At 45.8% G+C, this 27,570-nt stretch overlaps 1 protein-coding gene across 4 annotated transcripts in view; it reads left to right on the forward strand.

Moving 5' to 3' along the window:
• Positions 1–27,570, forward strand: part of ABAT (4-aminobutyrate aminotransferase) — a 114,269-nt gene that overhangs the window by 63,134 nt on the left and 23,565 nt on the right. For all 4 annotated transcript variants that reach the window (XM_012448277.2, XM_012448275.2, XM_012448276.3 and 1 more), the window contains exons 3-6: positions 9,073–9,170; positions 11,379–11,408; positions 13,064–13,181; positions 20,413–20,462. In XM_012448277.2, the coding sequence (XP_012303700.1) occupies positions 9,073–9,170; positions 11,379–11,408; positions 13,064–13,181; positions 20,413–20,462 (296 nt within the window). The remainder of the gene's footprint in view (positions 1–9,072; positions 9,171–11,378; positions 11,409–13,063; positions 13,182–20,412; positions 20,463–27,570) is intronic.

Below are 27,570 nucleotides of genomic sequence, written 5' to 3' on the forward strand. Positions count from 1 at the left end.
TACTTGGGAGGCTGAGGCAGAAGAATCGTTTGAATCCTAAAAGGGAAGGTTGCAGTAAACTGAGATTGCGCCACTGTACTACAGCCTGGGCAACAAAGCAAGATTCTGTATCGAGAAAGAAAGAAAGGAAGGAAAGAAGGAGGGAGGGAGAGAGGGAGGGAGGGAAGGAAGCAAAGGAAGGGAAGGAGGGAGGGAGGGAGAGAGGGAGGGAGAAAGAGAAGGAAGGAAGGAAGGAAGGAGAGAGAGAAAGAAAAGAAAAAAGAAAAAAAAAGAAAGAAAGAAACTAGCTGGGCACAGTGGCTCACACCTGTAATCCTAGCACTTTGAGAGGCTAAAGCAGGAGGACTGCTTGAGCCAAGGGGTTTGAGACCAGCCTGGGCAACATAGGAAGACCCTGTCTCTACGAAAACTACAAAACTTAGCTGGGCATGGTGATATGTGAGATTACAAATCTCAGCTACTCCGGAGGCTGAAGTAGAAGGATTGCTTGAGCCTGGGAGCTTGAGGCTGCAGTGAGCCATGATCACACCACAGCACTTCAGCCTGGGCAACCTTGTCTTAAAATAGTAATAATAGATAAATAAATTTTTAAAGACACTAAGAAGCTGACCTTGGTGTAAGGTTTAAATGAAGCAAGTGAGGTTTGAATGAGGCAACTGAGGCCAGTTATTGAAATAAAGAAATTTAATCGGCTCCTGGGCGAGGTTCTGCAGTCCGACAGGAGGGGCCGGAGAAGTCGCACTTGACTCCTCTTGGGTGTGGAGTTTTATAGGGAGTAGAGACGTTTTGATTGGTTGTGGGGAAGCAGGATGTGGGCGGGGTCAAGCTGCCGTTGGCAGGTAGGCGGGATTTCCGGTGAGCGAGGCGCCCAGGGGGAGTGGGACCTGGAAGGGGCAAAATGCTATTGGGCAGGTTCTGGCGGGAATTCTTTTAAATTTTGGCGCGGTTCTTCAACAGTTGGCTAGGTTCTGAGTGCAGAGGCCAGTGCCGAGTGCAGATTTACATGCTGAGTGCAGAAGTGGGCGTGGGGGAGTTTAACGATGGGCTAGGTGCTGAGTGCAGAGCTTGCGTGCTGAGTGCAGAAGTGGGCATGGAGTGGTGACGTGGTTTCTAGCCGGGGATGGGGGTGGGTGTGTCCAAGCTCCCGGCAAGGCGACTGGCCTTACACTTGGTGCATTACCATTAACCAAACTCCAGACTTTTATTCGGCTTTCACTCATTTTTTCTTTAATGTCTTTTTCGGCTCTAGGATCCAATCCAGGTACCCACATCGCATTGATTTGCCACTTCTTCCATGGTCTCCTCCAGTCTGCGACAGTTTCTCAGTCTTTTCCTTATTCTTCTTGACCTTGATAGTATTGAGAAGTTATCGATGGCTTTTGAGGTTTTTCTTCTTTTTTTCTTTTTCTTTTTTGAGATGGAGACTCGCTCTGTCACTCAGGCTGGAGTGGTGCGTGGTGCGATCTTGGCTCACTGCAACCTCCACCTCCCAGGTTCAAGCGATTCTCCTGCCTCAGCCTCCCAGGTAGTACAGGCACCCACCACCATGCCTGGCTAATTTTTATATTTTTTGTGGAGACGGGGTTTCACCATGTTGGCCAGGCTGGTCTCCAGCTACTGATGTTAAGTGATCCGCCTGTCTTGGTGTCCCAAAGTCTTGGGATTACAGGCATGAGCCACTGCACCTGGCCAAGGTTTTGCTTTATTTATTTATAAGAGAAGCATATTAATGTTTACCCATAATGATGTTAAAATAAACCAGAAAGATGTAGGTATGGAGGGTTCCAGGTCAGAGAGAGAGTCTAGCACAGACGATCCATTCATTTCATAACAAAGGCTGTTGAGCACCTATTATGTGCCAAGTACTGTGCTGAGTACTGAGGATGTGGCAGTGAATAAAGAGATGTGGTTCTTGTGGAGCTCTAGCCTCGTGGCCCATGTGGCACCATCTTTAAAGGTCATTCTCAAGGACATCTGAGCCTTCCTAAGGAGACACCATGGGAAAAGCTCTAGATCAAGATTCATATGATTGGGTTACCAGCTTCACCATGCATTGGCCAAGTGAGCCTAACTGATAGTACTTCTCCAAGCCTCAGTTTTCTCATCAGGAAAATGGGTCTAATAATAGTATCCTTCCTATTTCACAAATTTCTTGCATTAGAAGAAATGGTTCATATGAGCCAGGCACAATGGCTCACACCTATAATACCATTACTTTGGGAGGCTGAGGCAGGCGGATCACCTGAGGTCAGGAGTTCAGGACCAGCCTGGCCAACATGGTGAAACCCCATCTTTACTAAAAATACAAAAATTAGCTGGGCGTGGTGGCAGGTGCCTGTAATCCCAACTACTTGAGAGGCTGAGGCAGGAGAATTGCTTGAACCCAGGAGGTGGAGGTTGCTGTGAGCCGAGATTTCTCCACTGTACTGCAGCCTGGGCAACAGAGTAAGACTCCGTCTCAAAGAAAAAAAAAAAAAGGTCCTATGAAAGCACTTCAATTGTATTTACAATAAGGTGGAAGTGTCCTAACTCCCATTTTACAAGCGTGGAAATACAGGCACAGTGCAAAAAAATAAAAATAAAAATAAATAAAATAGAAATGGCTAAATCACAGAGTTCCTTACTTTTACCTCTTCTGCATTTTCTTGGCTGGAGTTTTGGCAGATTTATGATTTGGAAAACCATACAGTGAGATTTTGTCTTTTCTTTTGACTTATTGATTTGGCATATCTACTAAACCAGAATATGTTTTTTTAAGAACGCTAAAACACAGTGTTGGCAAAGATACAGGAATATGTGCCCTCTCATATGCTGCTGTTAGGCAAGTAGCAACCAGGGGAAGGGTTAAAAAATGATAGGAATTACAGCTTACTTTTAACCCATTTAGCCCTCACCACCACTCCATAAGGTAAAAGAAACTCTAAGTCAGAGAAATTAAGTAACTTACCAGAGCCACAGAGCTGGTGATTGGCTGAGCCAGACTTCAAGCTAAGCCAGGCTGGCTCCAGGACCTGAGCCACTGTGTTAGTTATCTGCTGCCACATAACAAATACCCCCAAATTTAGCATCTTGGGATCATGTTTATTATCTCACAGTTTCTGTGAGTTGAGAATCCAGGGGGGACTTAGCCAGATCCTCTGGCTCAAGGTCTGTCATGAGGGTGGAGTCAAGCTGTCAACTGGGGCTGTGGTCTCCTCTGACGGCTCAACTCGGTGGTTGGAGGATTCACTTGCAGGCCCACTCACGGGGTTGTGGCTGGATTCAGTTCCTTGGGGGCTGTCAGCCAGAAGCAACTTTTAGTCTCTTGATGTGTGGACCTCTTCACAGAGCCATTCACAATGTGTCAACTGCTTCCTCAAAGCAAGAGAGGGTGCTGAAAATGGAAGCCCCAGCCTGCCGCCACACCCACAGTGTTTCCATGCTTCTCCATGGCATCTCCGCCCATCAGGTCACTGTGAAGCCATTAAACCTGATGATAGTTAACGATCTGAGATGACATTCCCAATGGCATCCTTTTATGCCCCCCAAAAAATTAATAATCTTATGTCAGTAAATAGGATACAGACAGTGGGAGATGACATCAAAATCATTATCACTGGGTAGAAAATTAAATTTTCTTTTTTCCATGTTGCTTATTGGTATCTTCCTCAATGAGCATGTTATCATAAAAGAAGTGGGGTAGAGAGTTGCAGGGGCAGATACATTTTGTTTTTTAACAGAAAAACCGAACAAACAACTCCAGCTGGTCTTGACCTTCGTTCCGGCCAGGCTCACGCACAGAACTTTCGCCATTTGAGAATGTGAAATTCATTTATTACTCTCAGTCTAGAGATCAAGAGCACATTAAAAATGTTTGCTGGCTGCTTTATAGTTTGGAGCTAAAAATGGACTCCGGCTTGGCATCACCGTTGAGGGCTGTGAGCCCCAGAGGGCTGGGCTGGATGGACCATTCGCCCACTGCATCCGGTCTTGTATGTCGATAGCACACTCTTGCTTTCTGGGTGTGTTATTTTATTCATGAATGAAAATGCTTGATCCTTCCGTATTAATTCAAACTGGGTTTTTTTGCATCTTTATGATCACGATTAAAATTTGCCTTTGAGAGAAGTGTATTGTTTTGCTGCAAATGTTTCATTGAAAGGCTAGCGCTAGATGAAATCAAAGATGGCCTCAGTTCCCTTCACAGCTTCTAGGAAAGAGGTCGGATGGGCAAATTTCCTGCTAACCATTTGATAGCTGTGTGATCTCGGGCAAATTAATTAACGTCTCTGAGCCCTCAGTGTCTTATTCTGTAACGTAAGAATAATAACATTTACCTCATAGGAGTTTGTGAGAATTAGATGAGGTAAGCCATGTAAATTGCTCAGGATAATTCCTGGTTTGTTCACCCTAAGTGCTCAATACACACTTGAATCTGCTTCTGTGTCTTCATAGACGAGATCCAAGAAAAGGTTTACTTGTCCCTTCCATTTTTGTTCTGTTCTCTTGTGGTACATGGTGTTATATGTCATCATTAAGAGAATATTCATTGTAATAGTACTTATTTTCCTCTTTTGGAAAAGCCAACATTTAGATTAGAAGGGAAAGCAAAAATATTGAGATTGCAACAACCTGGGTTCCAATCCTGACTCTGCAGCTCATTAGCTGTGTGACACTGGGACAGTCACTTAACCTCTCTGATCCTCATCTGTAAACTGTGAACAATACCTATCTATATTGTTGTATTTATTTGTGGATTACTTAAAGCAATAGGTGGGAGTTTGCCTAGGTAGGGCCAGCCTAGCATTTTAGTAAAGGCTGAATATGTGTTAATTTCCCCATTTCCCCCCTTTCTGATAGCACAGTTGTGAGTAAACTTATGGAAAACACAATAGGAACTGATATAGTTCTGGGAACAGACCCATCTACCTTGCATCTGGTCCTCAGCGCTCCCAGTTGACCAGTTCTTGCCCTTTCTTTACCACCTCTCCCTGCCTCCCTGGTCCTATTCCCCCACGGCCTTGACATTCTCATTATTGCAGCTCCACTTGATCCCACACTCTCTGCTTATTTCTCTCTGGATCCATTCAGCTGCGGCTCCCCCTGTGAACTGCTCCCATTCCCAGTATCTCCACACTCCAGTTCCCAAGAAATCTGATTGTTACAATGCAATGTCAAGACGCTTTCTGGAGAAAAGAAAGGAGGACGTGTGTGTCCTCATTTAAGAACAGCTTGCTAATTTCTAATTTTTCATTTTCCCCCTTTGCTGGAAACAAAGCAAGATCTGCACCGGTGAAGACCTATTTTTATCAAAATAGGCATCCCTGAAGAGCTAACTGGAATCAACGCTGTCCAGTAATCCTGAGTTCTGGTCAAGGAAAAATAAACAGTTTAGTGTAAAAAAAATAGGGCCGGGCGTGGTGGTTCACGCCTGTAATCCCAGCACTTTGGGTGGCCGAGGTGGGTGGCAAAACCCCTTCTTTGCCAAAAATGCAAACAATTAGCCAGGCATGGTGGTGCATGCCTGTGGTCCCAGCTACTCAGGGGGCTAAGGTAAGAGGATTGCTCAAAACCAGGATGCAGAGGTTGCAGTGAGCAGAGATCGCACCACTGCACTCCAGCCTGGGCAACAGAGTGAGACCCTGTCTCAAAAAAATAAAAAAAAAAAGGAACCAGGCAAAGTGGTATGTGCCTATAGTCCTAGCTATGTGGTAGGCTGAGGCAGGAGGGTCGCTTGACCCCAGGAGCTCAAAGTCAGGCTGGGCAACATAGCGAGACCTCATTTCTTTTAAAAAAAAAAATCATATATTTTTATAATTATAAAATTTAATTATAAAATTATAGTTATATCATATGTTCTATGACCTTTAACTCTCTTCTAATGGAATACTCTTTAGGAATTCCCTTTTTCAGATCAAAAAGAAGAAAATAAAGGCTTGTTTTTTCATCTTTATGTAAGTGTAGTTCTGTATTTTAACTGTACTTTTTGTTCAAAAGACAGCATGATGTTACATAATTAATTCAGAAACCTTTTTTGATAACCAAAGCAATTATGGAAAATTAAGAGTGAATTTAAATATGTTTCCAAATCTCATAGCTTTGTATAGTTTGACAGGCTATATGAGCACGCGCGCTTGTGTGTGTGTATGTGTGGTGTATGTTACAGGAGATTTTGGCACATTTCTTAACTTCTCTGAGCTTTACAGTCCCCTCTTGTTTAATGGAAACAGTTTTATATATATATATTTTTATATATATATAATATATATATATATATATTTAAATATATTATATAATTTGTATGAAGTGTCCACTGATTCCCTAGTTTGGTACAATTATGGCAACCCCCATAAGAGGAACTGACACTTCCCAACCACCGAATAGTACCAGGAAGGTGAAAGATCAACAGTAACACTAGAGGGATTTCTAGGGGTTGCTGACGGGAAACCCCGACACACTTGTCCTGGAGTCACCACACCTGTCTTTCACTCAGGGATCGGCAAGCCTTGGGCTTGAGCTACCCTTTGTGTTTCAGCAACAAGTGGCGCTACAAGGATTTGTGGGACAGGAACCCAAACACCCCCTGTAAATTATTTATACATTATGTGGAAAATGTGAAATGCGTTTCAAACAAATGATGCATGACCATGTATTAGTCTGTTCTCGCATTACTACAAAAAAAATACCTAGGATTGGGTAATTTTTAAAGAAAAAAGGGTTCAATTGGCTCATGGTTCTGCAGGCTGTACAGGAAGCATGATGCTGGCATCTGCTCAGCTTCTGGGGAGGCCTCAGGAAACTTCCAATCGTGGTGGAAGTTAAAGAGAGAGCAAGGTGTCTCACATGGTGGGAATAGGAGCAAGAGAGCAAGTGGGGAGGAGCCACACATTTTTTTTTTTTTGAGACGGAGTCTCGCTTTGTCACCCAGTGTGAAGTGCAATGGCACAATCTCAGCTCACTGCAACCTCTGCCTCCCAGGTTCAAGTGATTCTCATGCCTCAGCCTCCCAAGTAACTGGGACTACAGGTGTGCACTACCACACCCAGCTAATTTTTGTATTTTTGGTAGAGATGGGATTTCACTAGTTGGCCAGACTGGTCCTGAACTCCTGACCTCAGGTGATCCACCTGCCTCGACCTCTCAAAGTGCTGGAATTACAGGCATGAGCCACTGCGCCCAGCCAGCCACACACTTTTAAACGACCAGATCTCAGCGAGGCACAGTGGCTTACACCTGTAATCCCAGCACTTTGGGAGGCTGAAGTGGATAGATCACTTGAGGTCAGGAGTTCAAAACCAGCCTGGCCAACATGGTGAAACCCTGTCTCTACAAAATATACAAAAATTAGCCAGGCGTGGTGGTAGGCACCTGTAATCCCAGCTACTTGGGATGCTGAGGTGCAAGAATCACTTGAACCTGGGAGGCGGAGGTTGCAGTGAGCTGAGATCGTGTCACTGCACTCCAGCCTGGACAACAGAGTGACATTCCATCTCAAAAAAAAAAAAGTTAAAAATAAACAACTAGATCTCGTGAGAACTCACTGCCTCCACAATAGCACAAAGGGGGATGGATGGTGTTATGCCATGAGAACCTGTCCCCATAATCCAATCACCTCCAACATTAGGGATTACATTTCAACATGAGATTTGGGCGGGTATATAGATCCCAACCATGTCAGACCAAAACTTTGTTTTTGAAACAAAAACCATTTATTAAATGGGACCATCTGAATTTAGAAATGTGATGATTCCTTCCTAGGTAATTTTGACTGGCATAACTGGGTGTGGGTGTTCCTGGCCTCTGGTGGGTAGAGGCCGGGGATGCTGCTAAGCATTCTATAATACACAGGACAGCCCCCCACAACAGAGGATTATCCAGCCCAAAATAATTTTCTCAAGGTTGTGAAACTTTGGGCTATATACATTTGGATGTAGCTTACATTTTTACAAAGTTTGGATAATATTTAGAATCTGACCTTTCCCATGCTAATACCATGGGCATCTTTCCATGTTCATGAATATTCAAAATGTCAACGTCAAAACAATGGGTACATAAGATTCCATGAAATGGTTGACTATGCCACATTACTTAGCTGACTTCTGGTGCTGGACATTTAGGTTGTTCGTTGTTTTTGTCTGTTTGTTGAGAGAGGGTCTCACTCTATTGCCCAGGCTGAAGTGCAGTGCTGCAATCACAGCTCACTGCAGCCTCAGCCTCCCAGGCTGAAGCAGTCCTCCCACCTCAGCCTCCCAAGTAGCTGGAAGTAAAGCTACCACCATGCCCAGCTATTTTTTTTTTTTTTAGAGATGGGGTGTCACCATGTTACCCAAGCTGGTTGTGAACTTCTGAGCTCAAGGGATCCACCCACCTTGGCCCCCCAGAGTGCTGGGATTACAGGCATGGGTGACCACATCTGGCCCTCTTTGCTGTTCTTATAGACAATACTATGATGAATACTCTTTACCTCTATCTTTGTACTGGTCCCATTATTTTCTTAGGATGAATCGTAAAAAATGAGATTTCTCATTTGAAAGCAACAGAAAGCTGGCATCAGGTCGGGCATGATGGCTCACACCTGTAATCCCAGCAATTTGGGAGGTGATGGCAGGTGGATTGCTTTAGCCCAGGAGTTTGAGGCCAGGCTGGGCAACATGGCGAAACTCCGTCTCTACTAAAATTATAAAAATTAGCCAGGCATGGTGGTTGCATGCCTGTAATCCCAGCTACGCAGAAGGCTAAGGCAGGAGGATAACCTGATCCTTGGGAGGTCAGTGATGGGGCCACTGCACTCCAGCCTGGGCAACGGAGAAGACCCTGTCTCAATAAAAAAATAAATAAAAAGAAAGCTGGCATCAGCTTGTACTCATGCCAGGAAAACAGGGGCCTGCCTATTACCCTACGACTTTGTTGACACTGGGTTTTCCCATTTTTAAATCTGCAGGGTCCTTGTGGTGCCCCACAGTGTTCTGGGGTGGTCTGGCTGGGATGGGGCTAAGGTCCTGGCACTACCTCTATTAAATACATGGGGCATTTGTCAGGGCAGAATCCTCATGATCTCTGCTGTCACCTTCTCATTGTCTTTGTTTACTGCAGGATCCAGACACATTAGCCAAGCCGCAGCCAAAGTCGACATTGAATTTGACTATGATGGGCCTCTGATGAAGACGGAAGTCCCAGGGCCTAGATCTCGGGTGAGTTGAGCACACCTGAGTGGGGTATTTTGGAAAAGGGAGAAAGGGGCTAAGAAGTAAGAACACGGCTAAGCTTAGGGACTTGTATTGATTGTCAGCTGCTTTCAGAGAGTTCACCACCAGAGAGCCGAGATATTCAATTAGGCCATTTTGCCCTAAGAAGCCAAAGAAGGACTGGGCACCTTGGCTCACGCCGGTAATCCCAGCACTCTGGGAGGTCGAGGCAGGTGGATCACTTGAGGTCAGGAGTTCAAAACCAGCCTGGCCAACATGGTGAAACCCTGTCCCTACTCAAAATGCAAAAATTAGCCAGGAGTGGTGGTGGGCACCTGTAGTCCTAGCTACTCCAGAGGCTGAGGCAAGGGAATTGCTTGAATCCAGGAGGCAGAAGTTGCAGTGAACCAAGATGGTGCCACTGCACTCCAACCTGGGTGACAAAGGTCCTTGCGGTGCCTTAAGTCCAGAGTCAAGGGCTACGGTACAATATCCAGCCATGGATCAAGACTCCATGTCAGAAAAAAAAAAGAGAAGTCCACAAAGAAGCCAAAAAAGAAGCATCACAGAGGAGGATGTATCAGTTGTCTATTACTGCAGTAATGCTGCATAACAAACAGCCACGAAAACCTCAGTATTATAGAGCATGCCAATTGCTCATGTATTTAAGGTTAATTGGGAGTTGGGTAGGCAGCTTTGTTGGGCTCACCTCCATTCCTGGGGAATGGCTGGCTGTCGGTTGATCTAGGTTAGGCATGGCTTGAATCACTGCAGTGATTTGGTTCTGCTCCCCGTGTCTGTCATCCTCCAGAAGGCTACTTCTCCTCACGGCAATGGCAAAGGTGTACAAAAGCAAGAGGAGAACATGCCATAGTTTTTGTTTGTTTGTTTGTTTTTGAGACAGTACAGTGGTGCGATCTCAGCTCACTGCAACATCCACCTCCCAGGTTCAAGCAATTCTCCTTCCTCAGCCTCCCAAGTAGCTGAGATTACAGACATGCACCCCCACACCCAGCTAATTTTTGTAATTTTAGTAGAGACAGGGTTTCATCATGTTGGCTAGGATGGTCTCGATCTCTTGACCTTGTGATCTGCTTGCCTTGGCCTCCCAAAGTGCTGGGATTACAGGTGTGAGCCACCGCGCCCAGCCCATGCTATAGTTCTGTTGAGGCCTGGGCTCTACATGGGTCCGCCATCACTGCTGCCTCCTTCTGCTGGCCAAAGCAAGTTATACCTTCTCTTAAGTCCAGAGTCAAGGGCTGGGGTACAATATCCAGCCAACAGTGGAAGAACCTGGCAATGTTACGTGGCACAGTGCTCAAAGATCAAATGCCCTTGAACTTGATCTTGAAACCTTTCTAATGCAAATTTATTTTTTTCTTTGCATATTTTGCATATTTTATCCATAGCGTCTTTTTTTTTTTTTCCGTCAAAACGTACTTCTTTTGTCATTGCAACTATTTTATAAATCCGGAAATCTTTGTATTAATGTAAGTGATTATAGTTATTTTGGATAGAGTTTTGCTAACAAAATGGGAGACATTTTAAATGCATATTTCTATTGGGGGTACAGATTTTAATCTAGTAGTAGTAAAATTCTTGTAATAACTTTTCGTATTCTTGTCATGAATATTATCCTGTGTTTTTATGTGGACATATATAATTTTTAGACACTAACTGCAACATCTATTTTATGTTGAATTACTTTTGGAGTTGACATCTTTGTAATATCAAAGCAACTAGTTTCTAATTCCCTGTTTCTGTATAGAATAAAGTACAAGTGCTTTATGGAGCATTTGGATTATAATTGTAAAAGGTTCTTTGATGTGCAAGTTAATATTTTCAGTTGTTTTATATTCTTAATGAGGTGTTAACGTCTTTTTTCCCCTAAATAACAGAGAATCTGTGTTTTTATGGGCACTAGATACACACCTTCAGTTTAAGATTTTCTTGCTAAATATTTTAATTTATCTTTCAGGTGTCTGAATTTCTAACCTATCTATTGTACTGATCATTTAACTGTGTAATGGAATAGTTTCCTGCCAACTATTTATATCAAGTAATTTTTAAAGTAAGATTGTTGACTAACTAATAAACTATTAAGTTATTGGCAAAAGAGAAAAAATGCCAAGACTTGGGAAAACATGAAAGACTTTAAGCTATTTTGGCAAGAGTGTGTACTTGCTGTAATGATTTTGTTCTTCTCGCCTGCAGGAGTTAATGAAACAGCTGAATATAATTCAGGTAAGTGAGGATGAGGTAACATTCCTTTTGTTGCTTCTTTATCACAATTGAGCTAAAAGCCAGATGCTTAATCTGTTCTGACTCTTTTTTTAAAAAATGTAGTTGACTTTTGTTCTAAACGTTTTTTCTCATTTCCTTTGTGATTTCTTCTTTGACCCATTGGTTATTTACATGGTGTTGAATCTCTGTGCTTTGGTAAATTTCCCAAATTTATTTCTATTATTGATTTCTAGTTTCATTCCATTATGGTTGGGAAACATATTTTTGTGATTTCAATCCTGTTAAATTTATTGGGCCTTTTTTTATGGCCTAGCATATGGTCTAGCTTGGAGAATATTCTATATGTATTCTGTAGTCTGCTGTTGTTGGGCAGAGTGTTCTATAGATGTTTGTCAGGTCTGGTTGCTTTTAGAATATTGTTCAAGTCTTTTATTGCCTTGCTAACCTTCTGCCTAGTTGTCCTATCCATTATGGAGTCCAGATGTTGATGTCTCCAACTATTATTATAAAACTATTTTTCCCTTTAATTTTGATTTTGCTTTATTCAGGGCTCTGTTGTTAGGTGCAAATATGTTTATAACTGTCATATCTTCTTAGTGGATTTACCGTTTATAATATTAATATTATAATATTCTCTCTTTAGTAACATTTTTTATAGTCTATTTTTTCTGATATGAATATAACCCTAGCTTTCTTATGGTTGCTGTGTGCATCAGATAACTTTCTCCATCTTTTTACTTTCAACATATTTGTGTTCTTGAATATAAAGTGTCTCCTGTAAACAGCATGGAGTTGGTTCTTTTTATCCAGTCTGAAAATCTCTGCCTTTTGATTGGATTGTTTAATCCATTCACAGTTAATGTTATTATTCATATAGTTGTATTGACAGCTGCCATTTATTGTTGTTCTCTACATGTCTTCTGTCTTTTTTGTTCTTTTATTCCCCTTTTAATGTTTTGGTTTTTTTTTTAATTTGAGATGGAGTCTTACTTTGTCACCCCAGACTGGAGTGCAGTGCCACACAATCTAAGCTCACTGAAACCTCTGCCTTCTGGGTATGAGTGATTCTCCTGCCTCAGCCTCCCAAGTAGCTGGGATCACAGGCATGCACATCTGGCTAATTTTTGTAGAGATGGGGTTTTTACCATGTTGCCCAGCTGGTCTCAAACTCCTTACTTCAAATGATCCACCTGCCTCGGCCTCCCAAAGTACTGGGATTACAGGTGTGAGTCACCACACCTGGCCCTCTTGTAATGTTTTATTATTTTGCACTAAGTGAGTACTTTCCAGTGTGACATTTTTATTTCTTTAATGATTACTATATATTTTTAGTTTTCTTTGAGATTGCACTGAGGTTTACCAAACATATCTTAACAGAATCGACTTCAGATTTGTATCTCTTTTTTTGTTCTGATGTATAAACCACATACAGAAAAATTCATAAAATATAAAATCACAGCTTATTGAACTGTTATAAAGCAGACCACCCATGCACTTAGCCAAAGCAAGAAATACATTGCCAGCACCCACAGATGCCCCTATGTGTCCATAGAATGGTCATGATATGATGTACGTCAGTGATTCAAGCTTGATTCTGAAGGACCACGAATCTAGGGAATGGCAGTGAGCCTGAGTTGGTTTCTTCTTTCTCCAAGAATGCAGAGGCTGTGCATTTTTTCTGCAATTACGAAGAGAGCCGAGGCAATTACCTTGTTGATGTTGATGGCAACCGAATGCTGGATCTTTATTCCCAAATCTCCTCTGTCCCCATAGGTAAGAGCTGGGAAATCACTCCTTGGATATCACCTCCATTTCTCTCTCTGCTAGTTGTGGCTATCCAGGTTGTAGGATGTGGCTTCCAGTAGGCACATCCCAGGGTGTTGCCTGACACTTCACTCAAGGGTAGGAAAAAAATAAGTAATTCATAAAGGGTATATTATTAGACATATTATATGTCCTCTCTCATCTACTCCTCTCCCAAACCCTACAAGGTAAGTATGTATTAATTAACAAAGCTTAGAGTGGTTTGGTAGGTTGCATAGGAATTATAGCTAGAATGCAAACCCATCTGTGTGACCACTGTGGCCACTATATAGGCGTCTTAGGTTGAGTTTCCCAGAAGAGCCTGAGGTGGGGATTTCTTTTTTCCCTGGTTTTTGTTTGTTTGTTTGTTTGTTGTTTGTTGTTGTTGTCGGAGTCTTGCTCTGTGCACCAGGCTGGAGTTCAGTGGCGCAATCTCAGCTCACTGCAACCTCCACCTCCCAGATTCAAGCAATTCTTATGCCTCAGCCTCCCAGGTAGCTGGCATTACAGGCATACGCCACCATGCCTGTATAATTTTTGTATTTTTAGTAGAGATGGGGTTTCACCGTGTTGGCCAGGGTAGTCTAGAACTCCTGCCCTCAAGTGATCTGCCTCTCTCGGCCTCCCACAATGCTGGGATTACAGGTACGAGCCACTATACCTGGCCTAATTTTTTTATTTTTTGTAGAGGTGGGGTCTCACTATGCTGCCCAGGCTGGTCTCAAACTCCTGCACTCAAGTGATCCTCCCACCTCGGCCTCCCAAAGTTCTGGGATTATAGGCATGAGCCACTGAACCCAGACAGAGAGGGGGATTCCTGGGCAGGTTATTGATTGAGGGAGAGCTCCCAGGAGAAAGGGGAGGAAGGGAAACAGCCTGGGGCAGGGGGAAGAAGCTAAGAAGGATGAGGTCTCAGCTGGAACTACCCACAGCCTGACCCCACTTGGGGCTCTGGGGCGTGCGTCACACCCCAGAGTTGGTCTTGGACTGAAGCAGAGGGCCCAGCTTTTTATGCTACTGTGCCAGCTAGTCATTGCCCATCAGCTGCCAGAGGGGAGAACTTGTGTAATCTCCTCTGCAAAGCAGCTTCCATTTGCCACGGGCAATTTTCCAGGCAAGGAGGCAGCTGGAGTTATTATCAACGAACACACACAGCAGCTGGGAAACGGTGACCTCCCCAGTGAAAGTGACCTCGGTGGGAGGCCCACAGCCTCTGCCTCCCCAGGCCTACCTCCCAGCCATATAGAGCGTGACTCACTGTGGAAAAGGGCACACAGACAGGATTGACAGGCCTAATTTGGAAATGCAGGTAGCTGCTATTTGCAGCTTGGTTGGTTAATGTTCCTTTGGCTGCTAGATTGCCGGTTGCCTTCAGTAAGTCCGTGGGCTGTGTCTGATGAAGCCTGTCCCTTCACAGTTGATGCTGGTTCTTCTGCTGCAGAGGAGCCCAGGGCATCCTCTGCCCCCCATCAGCACCTCCCACAGCCCCCCTGGTCAGCAGCCTGGAGCCTTTTTCCCTGAGACCCAGCCGTGGGTGTCCACTCCTCCTCTTCTTCCCTTGCCCATTTCCTCCTACCTATTGATTTCCCATTAAGACATGATTAGACAGTAAGCAGATGACTCATTCTTTTGGGGAAGTCCGTTATTCAGGGATACCTTGGCCACAGAAGGCATTTTGGAGACAAAAATTTATAAAACCCCATCTCCCCTTTGTGTTGGAGTAGAAGGGATGGGCTCTTGAGTTGTCCTGGGTTGAAATCCTGGCTCCACTGTGTATTAGCTGTGGGATAGTGACCCAACCCCCAGGACTCCCTCAGTCTGAATGTCCAGCTACCCACGGTGTGCGTGAAGGTCAGGGAATCAGATTAGCAGCATTTGTTTAAAAAACTAGAAGTTTGGTCCAGGACAGTGGCTCACACTGGTAATACCAATATTTTTGGAGGCCAAGGGAAGAGGATTGCTTGAGGCCAGGAGTTGAAGACCAATCTGGGCAATATAGTGAGACCCAACCCCATCTCTACAAAAAAAATTTTTTTAGTGCCTTTAGTCCCAGCTACTCTGAAGTCTCAGTCAGAAGGATCAGTGGAGCCCAGGAGATTGAGGCTGCAGTGGGCTATCATCATACCACCGCACTCCAGCCTAGGCAATAGTGCAAAACCCTGTCTCAATAAAAACAAAAACAAAAACAAGCCCAGACACGGTGGCTCATGCCTGTAATCCTAGTGCTTTGGGAGGCCAAGGCAGGTGGATCAGGAGATTAGGAGTTCGAGACCAGCCTGGCCAACATGGTGAAACCCCATCTCTACTAAAAATACAAAAAAAATAAGCCAGGCATGGTGGTGCATGCCTATAATCCCAGCTACTGGAGAGGCTGAGGCGGGAGAATTGCTTGAACCCGGGAGGCAGAGGTTGCAGTGAGCCAAGATCATGCCATTGCACTCTGGCCTGGGTGACTGAGCAAGATTCTGTCTCAGCAAAAAAAAAAAAAAAAAATCTAGAAATTCTAGAAGTTCTTTCTCTGGCCACCTGTTCTCCCATATCTGTAGTCTTTGAAAAGATTTTTTTTTTACATTAATACTTATTGTGGATTTACTATACATCTGGCATATTGCTAAGTGCCTTATATGTTGTCTCATTACATGGCTACAACTGCCTTCAAGTAGAGTCTTTTAACATCACCTCCAGTTGACTAACTGGCCCAAGTCTCAAGAGCTTGCAGGGTTTGCCTGGTATACACAGGGAGTCCAAGGCTAAGCCAGGATGTGAACAAACGACTCCCTGCCTCCCAAGCTTATTTCTATGGCAGCCGTCTTGCAGACTCCTGCCCCTGCCCTGCCCTGAAATGTGGGGGTCCCACGGCATCAAAAGCCCAAGGCAGAATTTCCCTGATCAGAGGGACCAGCTCTGCTTTCATCTCTTCTTCAGAAGCCCATAAGGCACGCCACCTCTGAGGCATAATGAGGTTTACCTGGAACAGGCTTATCTCCAGAGGCAGAAAAGTTCCAAACACACAGGCAATGTTGATAAGGACCCAGGGCTTAGCGACATTTGGCCCAAAAATAGTTGGAGAAACCCAGAGTGTTCCTTTCTTGAGTAAGGCTCACTTTGCAGCCTTAGGCCCAGCGTTCGTTGGAGTAGGACTGGGGAGTGGCAGGGGTGAATATTAACAGTCCTCCCTAGCCTGGGCCCCTCCTTGCCTCTCCCATCCATCTTCTTGACAAGGCAGAGTGGACCCCCAAGGCGTTTCAGATCACTTTCACTGTTTTGTTCTATCGAGGAGAAAGTCTCCCCTGGGTGATGCCAGGTCTTTAACACTGATCTCTTACTGTGGAGGAGTGTGTGACCCAGGCACAGAGGCTTGGGCAGGCAACAGATTGTTCCTACTGAATTCAACCTCTGGCCACATTGATATAAACTCTCCTTTCAAAGTAAATGTGTTTGGCTGGGCCCAGTGGCTCATGCCTGTAATCCCAACACTTTGGGAGGCCAAGACAGAAAGATAACTTGAGCTCAGGAATGTGGGACCAGCCTGGCCAACATGGCGAAACACTGCCTCTATAAAAACTACCAAAATTAACCGGGCATGGTGGTGCACACCTGGAAGCCCGGCTATTCGGGAGGCTGAAATGGGAGGATTGCTTAAGCTGGGGAGGTTGAGGCTGCAGTGAGCCATGATCACGCCACTGCACTTCAGCCTGGGCAACAGAGTGAGACCTGGTCTCAGAAAAAAAACAAAAGGTTCAAGGGGTGAATTCTGAGATTAGCAGGTGACTGGTGAAAGGAAAGGAGAAGTCTGGAAAGTCCTCGGGCATGGACAGTTGTCTCCATGCTACTGCAGAGATTGCATGTTCAAATTCTGTAGGAGTCAGCATGAACCTTGGGGGAGAAATTCAGGCTGTGACGTCAGCACACTCGTTTTGCACAAACTCGTTGACCATCTTGGTCCCAACAGATTTCAGCCTGTTTCTTCTTGATCTCATAAGCAGAGAGAGTTTCTGCATTTTCAACAAGTTGATTCCTTTCTTTTTTTTTTTTTTTTTTTTTTTTTTGAGACGGAGTCTCACTCTGTCACCCAGGCTGGAGTGCAGTGGTGCCATCTCAGCTCACTGCAATCTCCGCCTCCCTGGTTCAAGCAATTCTCCTGCCTCAGCCTCCCAAGTCGCTGAGATTACAGGCACACACCACCACACTGGGCTAATTTTTCTATTTTTAGTGGAGACGAGGTTTCACCGTGTTGGCCAAGCTGGTATCAAACTCCTGACTTCAAGTGATCCCCCCACCTTAGCCTCCCAAAGTGAGATTCCTTTCTTACCTGCTCTCCTGCAAACTCAAGAATTTCTGTTCCTTATTGGCTTCTTACTGGCTGGGGCACAGTTTCAGCTTTTTGGTAAGTTGTTTCTTTTTTTCTCTCTGCTGTCCTGTAAGCCCAAGAATGTAGTCACTGGTTTCTTTACCTCTTTGAGGCATGGTGTCAAGTCCTGGTTGGTGGCCACCATGGGTATGCTAACCCTGAGGCAGGTCTCCTGAGACTCCCTCCCTCTGGTCCTCTAGCCAGGGAGGGCCAGGCGCCACAAAGCATCCTGGGACTGTGGAGCAGCATCGCCATGGACAGGGGACTCTGTGTATGAGGCAGAAGTGGGAACGGGCATCATCCACCATCACATGGCCACTTTCCAGGGCTTCCAGACACATGAAAGTGAGGAGGCAGCTGGGCACGGTGGTTCATGCCTGTAATCCCAGCAGCTGGGAGGCCGAGGCAGGTGGATCACGAGGTCAAGAGTTCAAGACCAGCCTGGCCAAGATGGTGAAACCCCGTCTCTACTAAAAATACAAAAAATTAGCCAGGCGTGGTGATGGGTGCCTATAATCTGAGCTACTCAGGAGGCTGAGGCAGAAAATTGCTTAAACTGGGGAGGCAGAGGTTACAGTGAGCGGTGATTGCACCACTGCACTCCAGCCTGGGTGACAGAATGAGACTATGTCTCAAAAAAAAAAGTGAGGATGCATTCATCAGGGTGAGAGCTGTGATTTTTGGAAACTCAAGTCAAACAAATGAGGTCAGGTGCTGAGTTCTTTTCTCAGAGAGAGACCCTGCCACCCTGTTGTTCTCCGACCTTATGTGTAATTGTCTCCCAGTACTGAGTGAGAGATGACCTGTAGGGCAGGTGCATTACCAGGAGATAAGAAATAGCTTGACTTCAGGCCGGGTTTGGTGGCTCACACCTGTAATCCTAGCACTTTGGAAGACCAAGGCAGGTGGATCACCTGAGGACAGGAGTTCAAGACCAGCCTGGCAACATGGCAAAAACCCATCTCTACTAAAAATACAAAAAATTAGCCAGGTATGGTGGTGCACACCTGTAATCTCAGCTACTCCAGAGGCTGAGGCATGAGAATCACTTGAACACAAGAGGTGGAGGTTGCAGTGAGCCAAGATTGTGCCACTGCACTCCAGCTAGGGCAATAAGGCAAGACTCTGTCAAAAAGAAAAAGAAAGAAAAAATGGGGAGGAGGATGGAAGGGAGGGAGGGGAGAGGAGGGGCAGGGGAAAGGAAGGGAAGGGAAGGGGAAGGAAAGAAGAAAGAGGGGAGAGGAGGAAGAGGGCGGAAGGGAGGGAGGGAGGACAGAAGGACAGGAGGAAGGAAGGAAGGAAGGAAGGAGAGAGAGAGGGAGGAAGGAGAAGGGAAGGGCTTGACTTCATAGGGGAAGCCAACCTGCAATAGAATCATTGAGATTGTCTTTGAAGAAGCCCTAGAAGATTACAACAATCTTGCTTGAGTCTGACATTACTACAGAGTAATCATTATTAATTAACTTCAAACATTTTAATTTTATTTTTTTTTATTCCTTATTTAAAAAATAGGAGACATGTACAGAATGCACAGGTTTGTTACATCGGTATACATGTGCCATGGTGGTTTGCTGCATATATTGTCTCATTATTTTAATTTTAATAGCGTGGGGACCAGTGTCTTTCCTAAGCCTGAGCCTCTTCCCAATTCCTCTCCCAAAAGCAAAGTTATTATCAGCTTCTTCTAGAGAGATATTCAGTGCCTGCCTAAGCACACACATATCCTGCGTCTCTCCTTCTTCACTTAGCGGATATCTCAGAGATTATTCTAACTCAGCACAAATCAATCTCTCTCATCCTTTTCTACAGCTGATTTGTTACATTAGAAGGCTTATTTCCCTGACCCACTATTGATGGATGTTGGGTTGCTTTCAAGTCTTGAGATATGAGAGTGTCACAATTAGGATTCATGTTCATAGATCTTTATACACACTTGTAGGATAAATTCATAGAAGAGCAATAGCTGAATCTGAGTGTGCTAAGCCTTGTCGTGCAATGTCAGGCCCCGTCTGGATGGTAAATGCCGTGGGACTCTGGGAATAAGCAGATGTATAAAGGCAGGACAAGGCATGAGGGTCACAGATTGCAGGTGGTGTCACTACTCACTAAGTCCCTGAGCAAACATTTGTCGAATCTGACTCAGCCAGCAGGCGCTGGGGAGGAAGGTGAGGATCATATCTGCAATTCAGCGCACAGGCCTCTTGAACCACACTACCCAGCCCCAGGCTTGAAATTTTGTTTGACCTTGCATTTATCTACCCCCCTTTTTTCTCTCTTTTTTGAAACGGAGTCTCGCTGTCTCCCAGGCTGGAGTGCAGTGGTGCGATCTCAGCTCACTGCAACCTCTGCCTCCCAGGTTCAAGCAATTCTCCTGCCTCAGTCTCTAAATAGCTGGGATTACAGGCACGTGCTACCATGCCTGGCTAATTTTTGTACTTTTAGTAGAGACAGGGTTTCGCCATGTTGGCCAAGCTGGTCTCGAACGCCTGACCTCAAGTGATCTGCCCGACTCGGCCTCCTGAAGTGCTGGGATTACAGGCGTGAGCCACAGTGTTCAACACACTTTTCTCCCCTTATGTTTATATAGTCCAGTAGGTCTCAAACCTGAACAAGGATCAGAATCTCCTAGAGAATTTGTTGGATTTCTGGGCTGCCCCCTGAGAGCTTCTGAGTCAGGAGTGCTAGGTAGGGCCCCAGGAATCTCTTTTTGTCGACAAAGGCAAAAAGACCCTTTGGTGTTTAAAGAGAGTTGTGGGGGTTGGAGAGGAAGGGAGGGGGAAGGAGAGGTGGGAGGGGCACAGGGAACCCTTGGATGCAGTGATATCTCTAACAATACTCTCCTGCCCTCAGGTTACAGCCACCCTGCCCTGCTGAAACTCATCCAACAGCCTCAAAATGCGGTAGGTCTTGGGGTTACACCGAAAAAGGCACAATGTGTTCATGGCCATTCACAGACTCACTGGGCAGACTTTGGCAATAGTCCATTCATTCATTCATTCCAGAAATATTTACTGAGCCCATACTATGTGCCAGATATATAGAATACCTTGGTAAACAAAAATGCAGGCAGTCAATTAATCACACAAGTAGAGAATTGCAGCCATACTAAGTGTTACAGAGTAAGGTCGGCAGTGCTTTGTGGGCATAGCTAATAGTTAATGTTTATGGAGAGCGTAATTTGTACCAAATGCTATAATCAGCACTTTATAGCTATAATATTGAAAAGTCTGTGAAGCAAGTACTCTTGTTATCCCCATTTTACAGATGCAGAAACTGAGGCACAGAGTGGTTAAGTATTTGCCCAAGGTCACACAGCTAGTGGAGGCGCTGAGAATAAACCCACAGAAGCTGAGCTATTTGGGGATGGAGCGGGTGGGTGTCAGGGAGGCTTCCCAGGGAAATGACAGTTCAGCTGAGATCGGAGGAAGGTCTGGCAGGTTGTGAGTGAGTCGTGAGTCATTAGTCAGGAAGAGGCCTAGCAGGGAGGAACAAAAACCCAATCCTGGCCACAGTAGGGAGAAGAGGGCACTGGGGAAGGCAGCAGCGTGGCTGGAGCAGAGAGAATAAGGAGGGACCTGAGGAGGACTGGAGTAGCAGCAGGGCACAGCGTTTTCAGATGCCACCTAGACCAGGGGTTCTGAACTCTCGCACTGTGGATATCCGTAGCCAGATAATTCTGTGTTGTGGGGGGGCTGTCCTGTGTATTGGGACATTGAGCAGCATCCCTGGACTCTCCCCACTAAATGCTAGGAGCACCTCCCTCCTGAGGTTGTCACAACTAGAAATGTCTGCAGACATGGCCAGATGTCCCCTGGTGGACACAGTCACCCCAGGTGAGAACCCCTGCAATAGAAGACTTCCGTCTCTATCCTGAGAGAGGTAGAAAGCCATTGCACATTTATACTAAAGTATATGGCAGGGTGCGGTGGCTCAAGCCTGTAATCCCAGCAATTTGGGTGGTTGAGGCAGGCAGAACACTTGAGGTCAGGAGTTCAAGACCAACCTGGCCAGCATGGTGAAACCCCCGTCTCTATTAAAAATACAAAATTAGCCAGGTATGGTGGTGCGAGCCTGTAAATCCCAGCCACTTGGGAGGCTGAGGCATGAGAATCACTTGAACCCGAGAGGAGGAGGTTACAGAGAGCTGAGATGGTGCCACTGCACTCCAGCCTGGGTGACAGAGGGAGACTCCATCTCAAAACGAACAAACAAAAAAAGTGTAACCCCATGCAGACATGCATAGAGCCTAAATGCACCATTCAATGAGTATTCCCATGTCACACGGCATTTCACAACTTTATTTTGTTATTGGAACATCCCCTTAAGGAGCATTTTTAGACAGTATTTTCCTAATTGTTCCCTATCCTGAAATTGTAATACATAAATGCAGTACATATGGAGTGCATCTGTGTGTTGTATTTATGTCCGTGCTTTATATGGAACAGAGTAGGATTTTTTTCACTCCCTTTGAGAATGCACAAATTGTAACAGGAAATCAGAACATGTCCCCACCCGGTTATTATTCCTTCCAGCTAAATTAAGTAGACCACTCCCCTTACTTTTAACAGACTGCTGCATTTCTCCAGTTTTGTTTATTTGTCTTTCTTGAGACAGAATCTTGCTCTGCTGCCCAGGCTGGAGTGCAGCGGTACGATCATGGCTCACTGCAACCTCGACCTCCTGGGCTCAAGCAATCCTCCCACCTCAGCCTCCTGAGTAGCTGGGACTACAGATGCCCACCACCATGTCCAGCTAATTTTTGTGGGTTTTTTTGTTTTTTTGTTTTGTTTTTTTTTTTGGTAGGAGATGGGGTTTCACCATGTTGCCCAGACTGGTCTCCAGCTCCTGGGCTCAAGCGATCCTCCTGCCTCCATCTCTCAAAGTCCTGGGATTACAGGCGTGAGCCACCACGCCCAGTTGTATTTCTCCAGTTCTTTATCGCCACGTAAGTGGAGCTTTGCAGTGTGTATCTTTACCTTCTCTGGCTTATTTCATTCAAAATTATGTCTGGGTGATTGCTCCTGGTGCGTGTAATCGCAGACCATCTATCCTCACGGCTTTAGAGCGTTCCCTTCTGTGGATATCCTGCAATCTTACTGTCTGTCCATGGGTATTTGCATAGCTTCAGTTCAGGGCTCTTATGAAGACCGCTGCTGTGGCTGGTCGAGTGTGTGTCTTTTGCTGTACACGTGTGTGTGTTTATGTTAGCTGCGAAGCTCGGAGTGGAACTGCTGGTCATGTGCAGCTCCTGCAGATCCGGCCAGACAGCCTCCACGCCGATCGTACCAACTCCACTCCCACAGCCGCGGAGAGTTCCAGTCATCACTGGAGGGTTTTTCTTTGACTCAGAGAGTGACATACTTATCCACACATGACAAGGAACTTGATCCCAAAAAGAAATCTAAGAAAGGCAGAAGAGCAAAGACCCAATCCTGGTCAAAAACGGGATCCCTAGCCCTAAAACGTTCTTCCCTGTAAATGAACAGAGTTTGAGCTAATTTCCTTCTTTCTGAGTAGGTGTGCCCTGCCCGGGAGGGGCCGGGGACGCTCTTGCCTTTCGTTAGTTGACAGGTTTAGGGGCTGCTGTAGAGGGGACAGGTGTCCTCCTGAAGGTATCTGATGAGGCCCACTTCGGCTGGAGGCTCCCGGATGTGTTTACATCCAGAGCCTGGCTTTGTTTTGAAATGTTGTGCAGATCCCAGATGCCTTGGCAGTTGGTGCTTAAAAAAGAATGTGTCAACAAACATGTCAGACACATTTGCAGTGTCAACCGCCTACGGAGGCAGAATCGTCCCCAACAACCTGTGACGTCATGACCCAGAGATTCTGGCTGGGCGTAGTGGCTCATGCCTGTAATCTCAGCACTCTGGGAGGCTGAGAAAGAAGGATCCTTGAGGCCAAGAGTTGGAGACCAGCCTGGGCAACATATCGAGACCCTGTCTCTAGGAAAACTATTTCTAAAAAAAAAGTAGCCAGGCGTGATGGTGCATACCTGTAGTCCCAGCTACTCAGGAGGCTGAGGTGGGAGGATCACTTGAGCCCAGGAAGGTAAAGCTGCAGTGAACTGTAATCTCGCTGCTGCACTCTAGCCTGGGCAACAGAGCGAGACCTTGCCTCTAAAACAAAACAAAACAAAAACATATTTCAAAAACAAAGGCCCAGGGATTCTGATTTCAGGGAACAGTACTACCCTGTCCCTGCCAGGAATTTCACCGACTTTCCCTATCCCCCCTCACCTTTCACCTCTCTCTCACCTCTCACCTAGTCAGGGACTGGACCTAACCCTCCCATCTCCCACATGGATTTCTATCAACAACCTCTCCCCATCGATCCTTCCCACTTCCCTTCTCACCTCCTCCAAACCATCCTCCAAACTGTGCCATGCGTGGAACCCTTCCCCGGTACTCACTGCCTTCGGGATGTGTCCCGATCTCCTCTACCTCAAATACCAAGCCCTTGGAGGGCTGCCTCCCCTTTTCTTCTTTAGACTTATTGCTTGACATTTGCTCATTCATTGGTTGTTGACTGAATGCTTCAATGTGCCACACACTGTTTTCGGTGCTGGGATTTGATGGTGAATCCACGGTCTCCATCCCAGTCTGGGCTGAGTTGTTCTGCAGAGGAACTGAGTTTGAGGCTTAATGAAATGAGCACCCTGATGCAATCTTAGAGAGGTGGTAGCTGACCTCCAGAAGCTAAAAGGTTTTCAGCAGGACACGCCCAGGGCAGCAGGCTGGGCGCCTTTGGCTGACATCTTGGGTCTTCCAAGTTTTTGGCTAGAGATAACTCAGGTGATGACAATGGTATTCAACCTGTACAGGGCAGGTTCCTGCCAGGTCACCAAAGTCTTGAGAAGGGGTTTATCAACCCTTTTGCACCCCAAACCAAAACCTGAAACTCTGCCATATAATTATTTCATGTGACTTCCTAAAAATGAAACCATGTCCCCTGGATCTAATATCTGGGTTCCAATTATGATATATTTTTTTAAGACAGAGTTTCACTCTTGTTACCCAGGCTGTAGCGCAATGGCGCAATCTTGGCTCACCACAACCTCCGCCTCCTGGATTCAAGTGATTCCCCTGCTTCAGCCTCTTGAGTAGCTGGGATTACAGGTGTGCGCCACCATGCCCGGCTAATTTTTGTACTTTTACTAGAGACAGGGTTTCACCATGTTGATCAGGCTGGTCTCGAACTCCTGACCTCATGATCTGCCCACCTCAGCCTCCCAAAGTGCTAGGACTACAGGTGTGAGCCACTGCTTTTTTCTTCTTCTTTCTTCCTTTTTCTTTCTCCTTCCTCCTTTTTCCTTCTTCCTTTTTCTTCTTCTCCTTCTTCTTCTTCTTTCTTCTTTCTTCTAGCAGGGTCTCTCTCTGTCACCCAGGCTGGAGTGGAGTAGCTTGATCATGGCTCACTGCAGCCTCAAACTCCTAGACTCATAAGATCCTTTCACCTCAGCCTCCTAAGTGACTAGGATTGGAGGCATGAGCCACAGTGCCCAACCTCCAGTTACTATTTCTTATGTCACCAGGACCATCTCATTACATTGCCCGCAAGTTATAAAATAATCATGAAGATTGCATGTGCGCAGTCACATTGCAGCGAATGCACGTAGCACAGTAGGCCTGACCAAGTAAGACACCTGCCATCCTGTGACCTCTGGGCCTTTCTCTCTGCATGACTCTTCCTTTGAGACTGAACTCCTGCATCCTCTGTATGCCATATCATCTCACTGGTTCCTTACAAGCACCTAGTGAAGAGTCTCCAGTTTGGCAGATGAGAAAGCCAAAGCTCAGAGAGGTTAAGTGAGTTGCCCAAGGTTGCACAGCCACTAAAGCCGAAGCTGATTCTCTTCTTGCTGCACCCTAAGACTGCTGAGCTGACTGCAAGGATTTAGAAACCTATCCTCATCTGATCCTGATACCCGATGTCCCAGATAACTTCTGTTCTTACTGTCACGCTGTCTTGAACAAGAACATCACCCCCACATTGTTCCTAGACCCAGATAGGCTGTCAAGCTGCCAGCCAGCCCCGCTGTCCCCTTCTGGGAGCCACTTCCCTGCTGCCAATGAGGGCCAGCCTGCTTCTACCCTAATCTCATGATATGATTTTTTTAGGAGCCCCACTGACAGGTCAGAGCCAGAAGGAAATGCTCCTCAAAGTCCCCTCCAAGGTTGGGCACAGTGGCTCACCCTTGTAATCCCAGCACTCTGGGAGGCTGAGGCAGGCAGATCACTTGAGTCCACGAGTTTGAGACCAGCCTGGGAAACAATGGTGAAACCCCATCTCTATAAAAAAATACAAAAAAATTAGCTGGATATGGTGGGACGTGCCTGTGGTCCCAGTTATTTGGGAGGCTGAGGTGGGAGGATCGCTTGAGCCTGGGAAGTCAAGGCTGCAGTGAGCTGATATCACGCTACTGCATGCCAACAACCTGGGAGACAGAGTGAGACTCTATTTCAAAAAAAAAAAAAAGCCCCTTCAAGGCAAGCCAAGGTCTCTGGGCTGTGCCAAGCATGAGCATCTTCAGGTGGAGGCTGCCTAGAGTATCTGACAGAGAATGGCATCCAAAGTCAGCAAACCTAGATTTAAGTTGTAGTTCTGTCTCTTCTTGGCTGTGTGACTTGGGGCAAGTTGCTTGTACTCTCTGGTCCTCAGTTTCCCCAACTCTCTAATGAGGAGGGTTAACTTCCCTCACTATTTATCCTAGACCCCACTGAGTGATTGCAAGGCAGAAAAAGCAAGATGCAGGAATCTTCCAGTTTCTAGCAGCTCAAGCCAAGTCCGAAAGCCACTGGGAGAATCATCTCTGGGGACCCTTCTGCCCCTGCGTCTCGTCCTCTGCAGTGATGCTGCTATTTGGATTTGCACTGAGTGTATTACACTGATTTTGCCCAAGAGTCCCCAAATCCCAGTATAATCCTCCCATTTTTATTTTCTTTATTATCATTTTTTTTGAGACAGCCTCACCTCACCGTGTCACTCAGGCTAGAGTACATTGGCACAATCACGGCTCATGCAGCCTCGACCTCCCGGGGCTCAAGCAATCCTCCCAGCTCAGCCTCCCTAGTAGCTGGACTACAGGCCCATGCCACCACACCTGGCTAAAGTTTCTGTATTTCTTGTAGAGATGGGGCCTCACCTTGTTGCCCAGACTGCCTTATCCTTTTCCCAGTGGAGAAAGGTTTGCTTTGTTTCCATTTTTTGGCAACTGAGTTTAAAAGCTCCAGATCCTTCCACCTCGATCTCCCAAAGTGCTGAGATTACAGGCATGAGCTGCTGCACGCAGCCATTTTTATAACTGGAACATTTTATTTTAGAATAATTTTAGATGTACTGACAAGCTGTAAAGACAGTTCACATCCACCTTTCCCCAGCTCCCTCTAACGTTAGCATCTTACCTCACCAGGTACATTTGTCAAAACGATTTGTACAAATTAACATTGCTACCTGACACATCACAGACTTTATTTGTATTTCTTCAGTTTTTCCACTCACGTCCTTTTTTCTGTTGTTCTAGGATCCAATCCAGGATGCCACATTGCATTTAGTACAATCCCTTTTTTTTTCAGATGGAGTCTTGGTCTGTCGCCCACGCTGGAGTGCAGTGGTACGACTTCAGCTCAGTGCAACCTCCATCTCCCAAGTTCAAGCAATTCTCCTACCTCAGCCTCCTGAGTAGCTGAGATTACAGGCACATGCCACCACGCCTGGCTATTTTTTTTGTATTTCTAGTAGAGACGGGGTTTCACCATATTGGTAAGGCTGGTTTCGAACTCCTGACCTCAAGTTCTCCACCCACCTCAGCCTCCAAAGTGTTGAGATTTCAGGCGTGAGCCACCACGCCTGACCACAATCCCTTTTTATAACCCAAATCCACTTCCTTGTTAACCCACTGTTTATCCCTAGTGTAGACTCCTCCCAGAGTCTTCCCAGTCTCCACTGTGGCCTGACTCATCTCCCCCCTGGGGTCCCAAGGGCGACCCCCCTGCAGCCTCCACCTCTGTT

The sequence above is a fragment of the Aotus nancymaae genome, unplaced genomic scaffold (assembly GCF_030222135.1).
Source record: "Aotus nancymaae isolate 86718 unplaced genomic scaffold, 86718_ANA_hifiasm-v0.15.2.pri h1tg000049l, whole genome shotgun sequence".
Lineage (NCBI taxonomy): Eukaryota > Metazoa > Chordata > Mammalia > Primates > Aotidae > Aotus > Aotus nancymaae.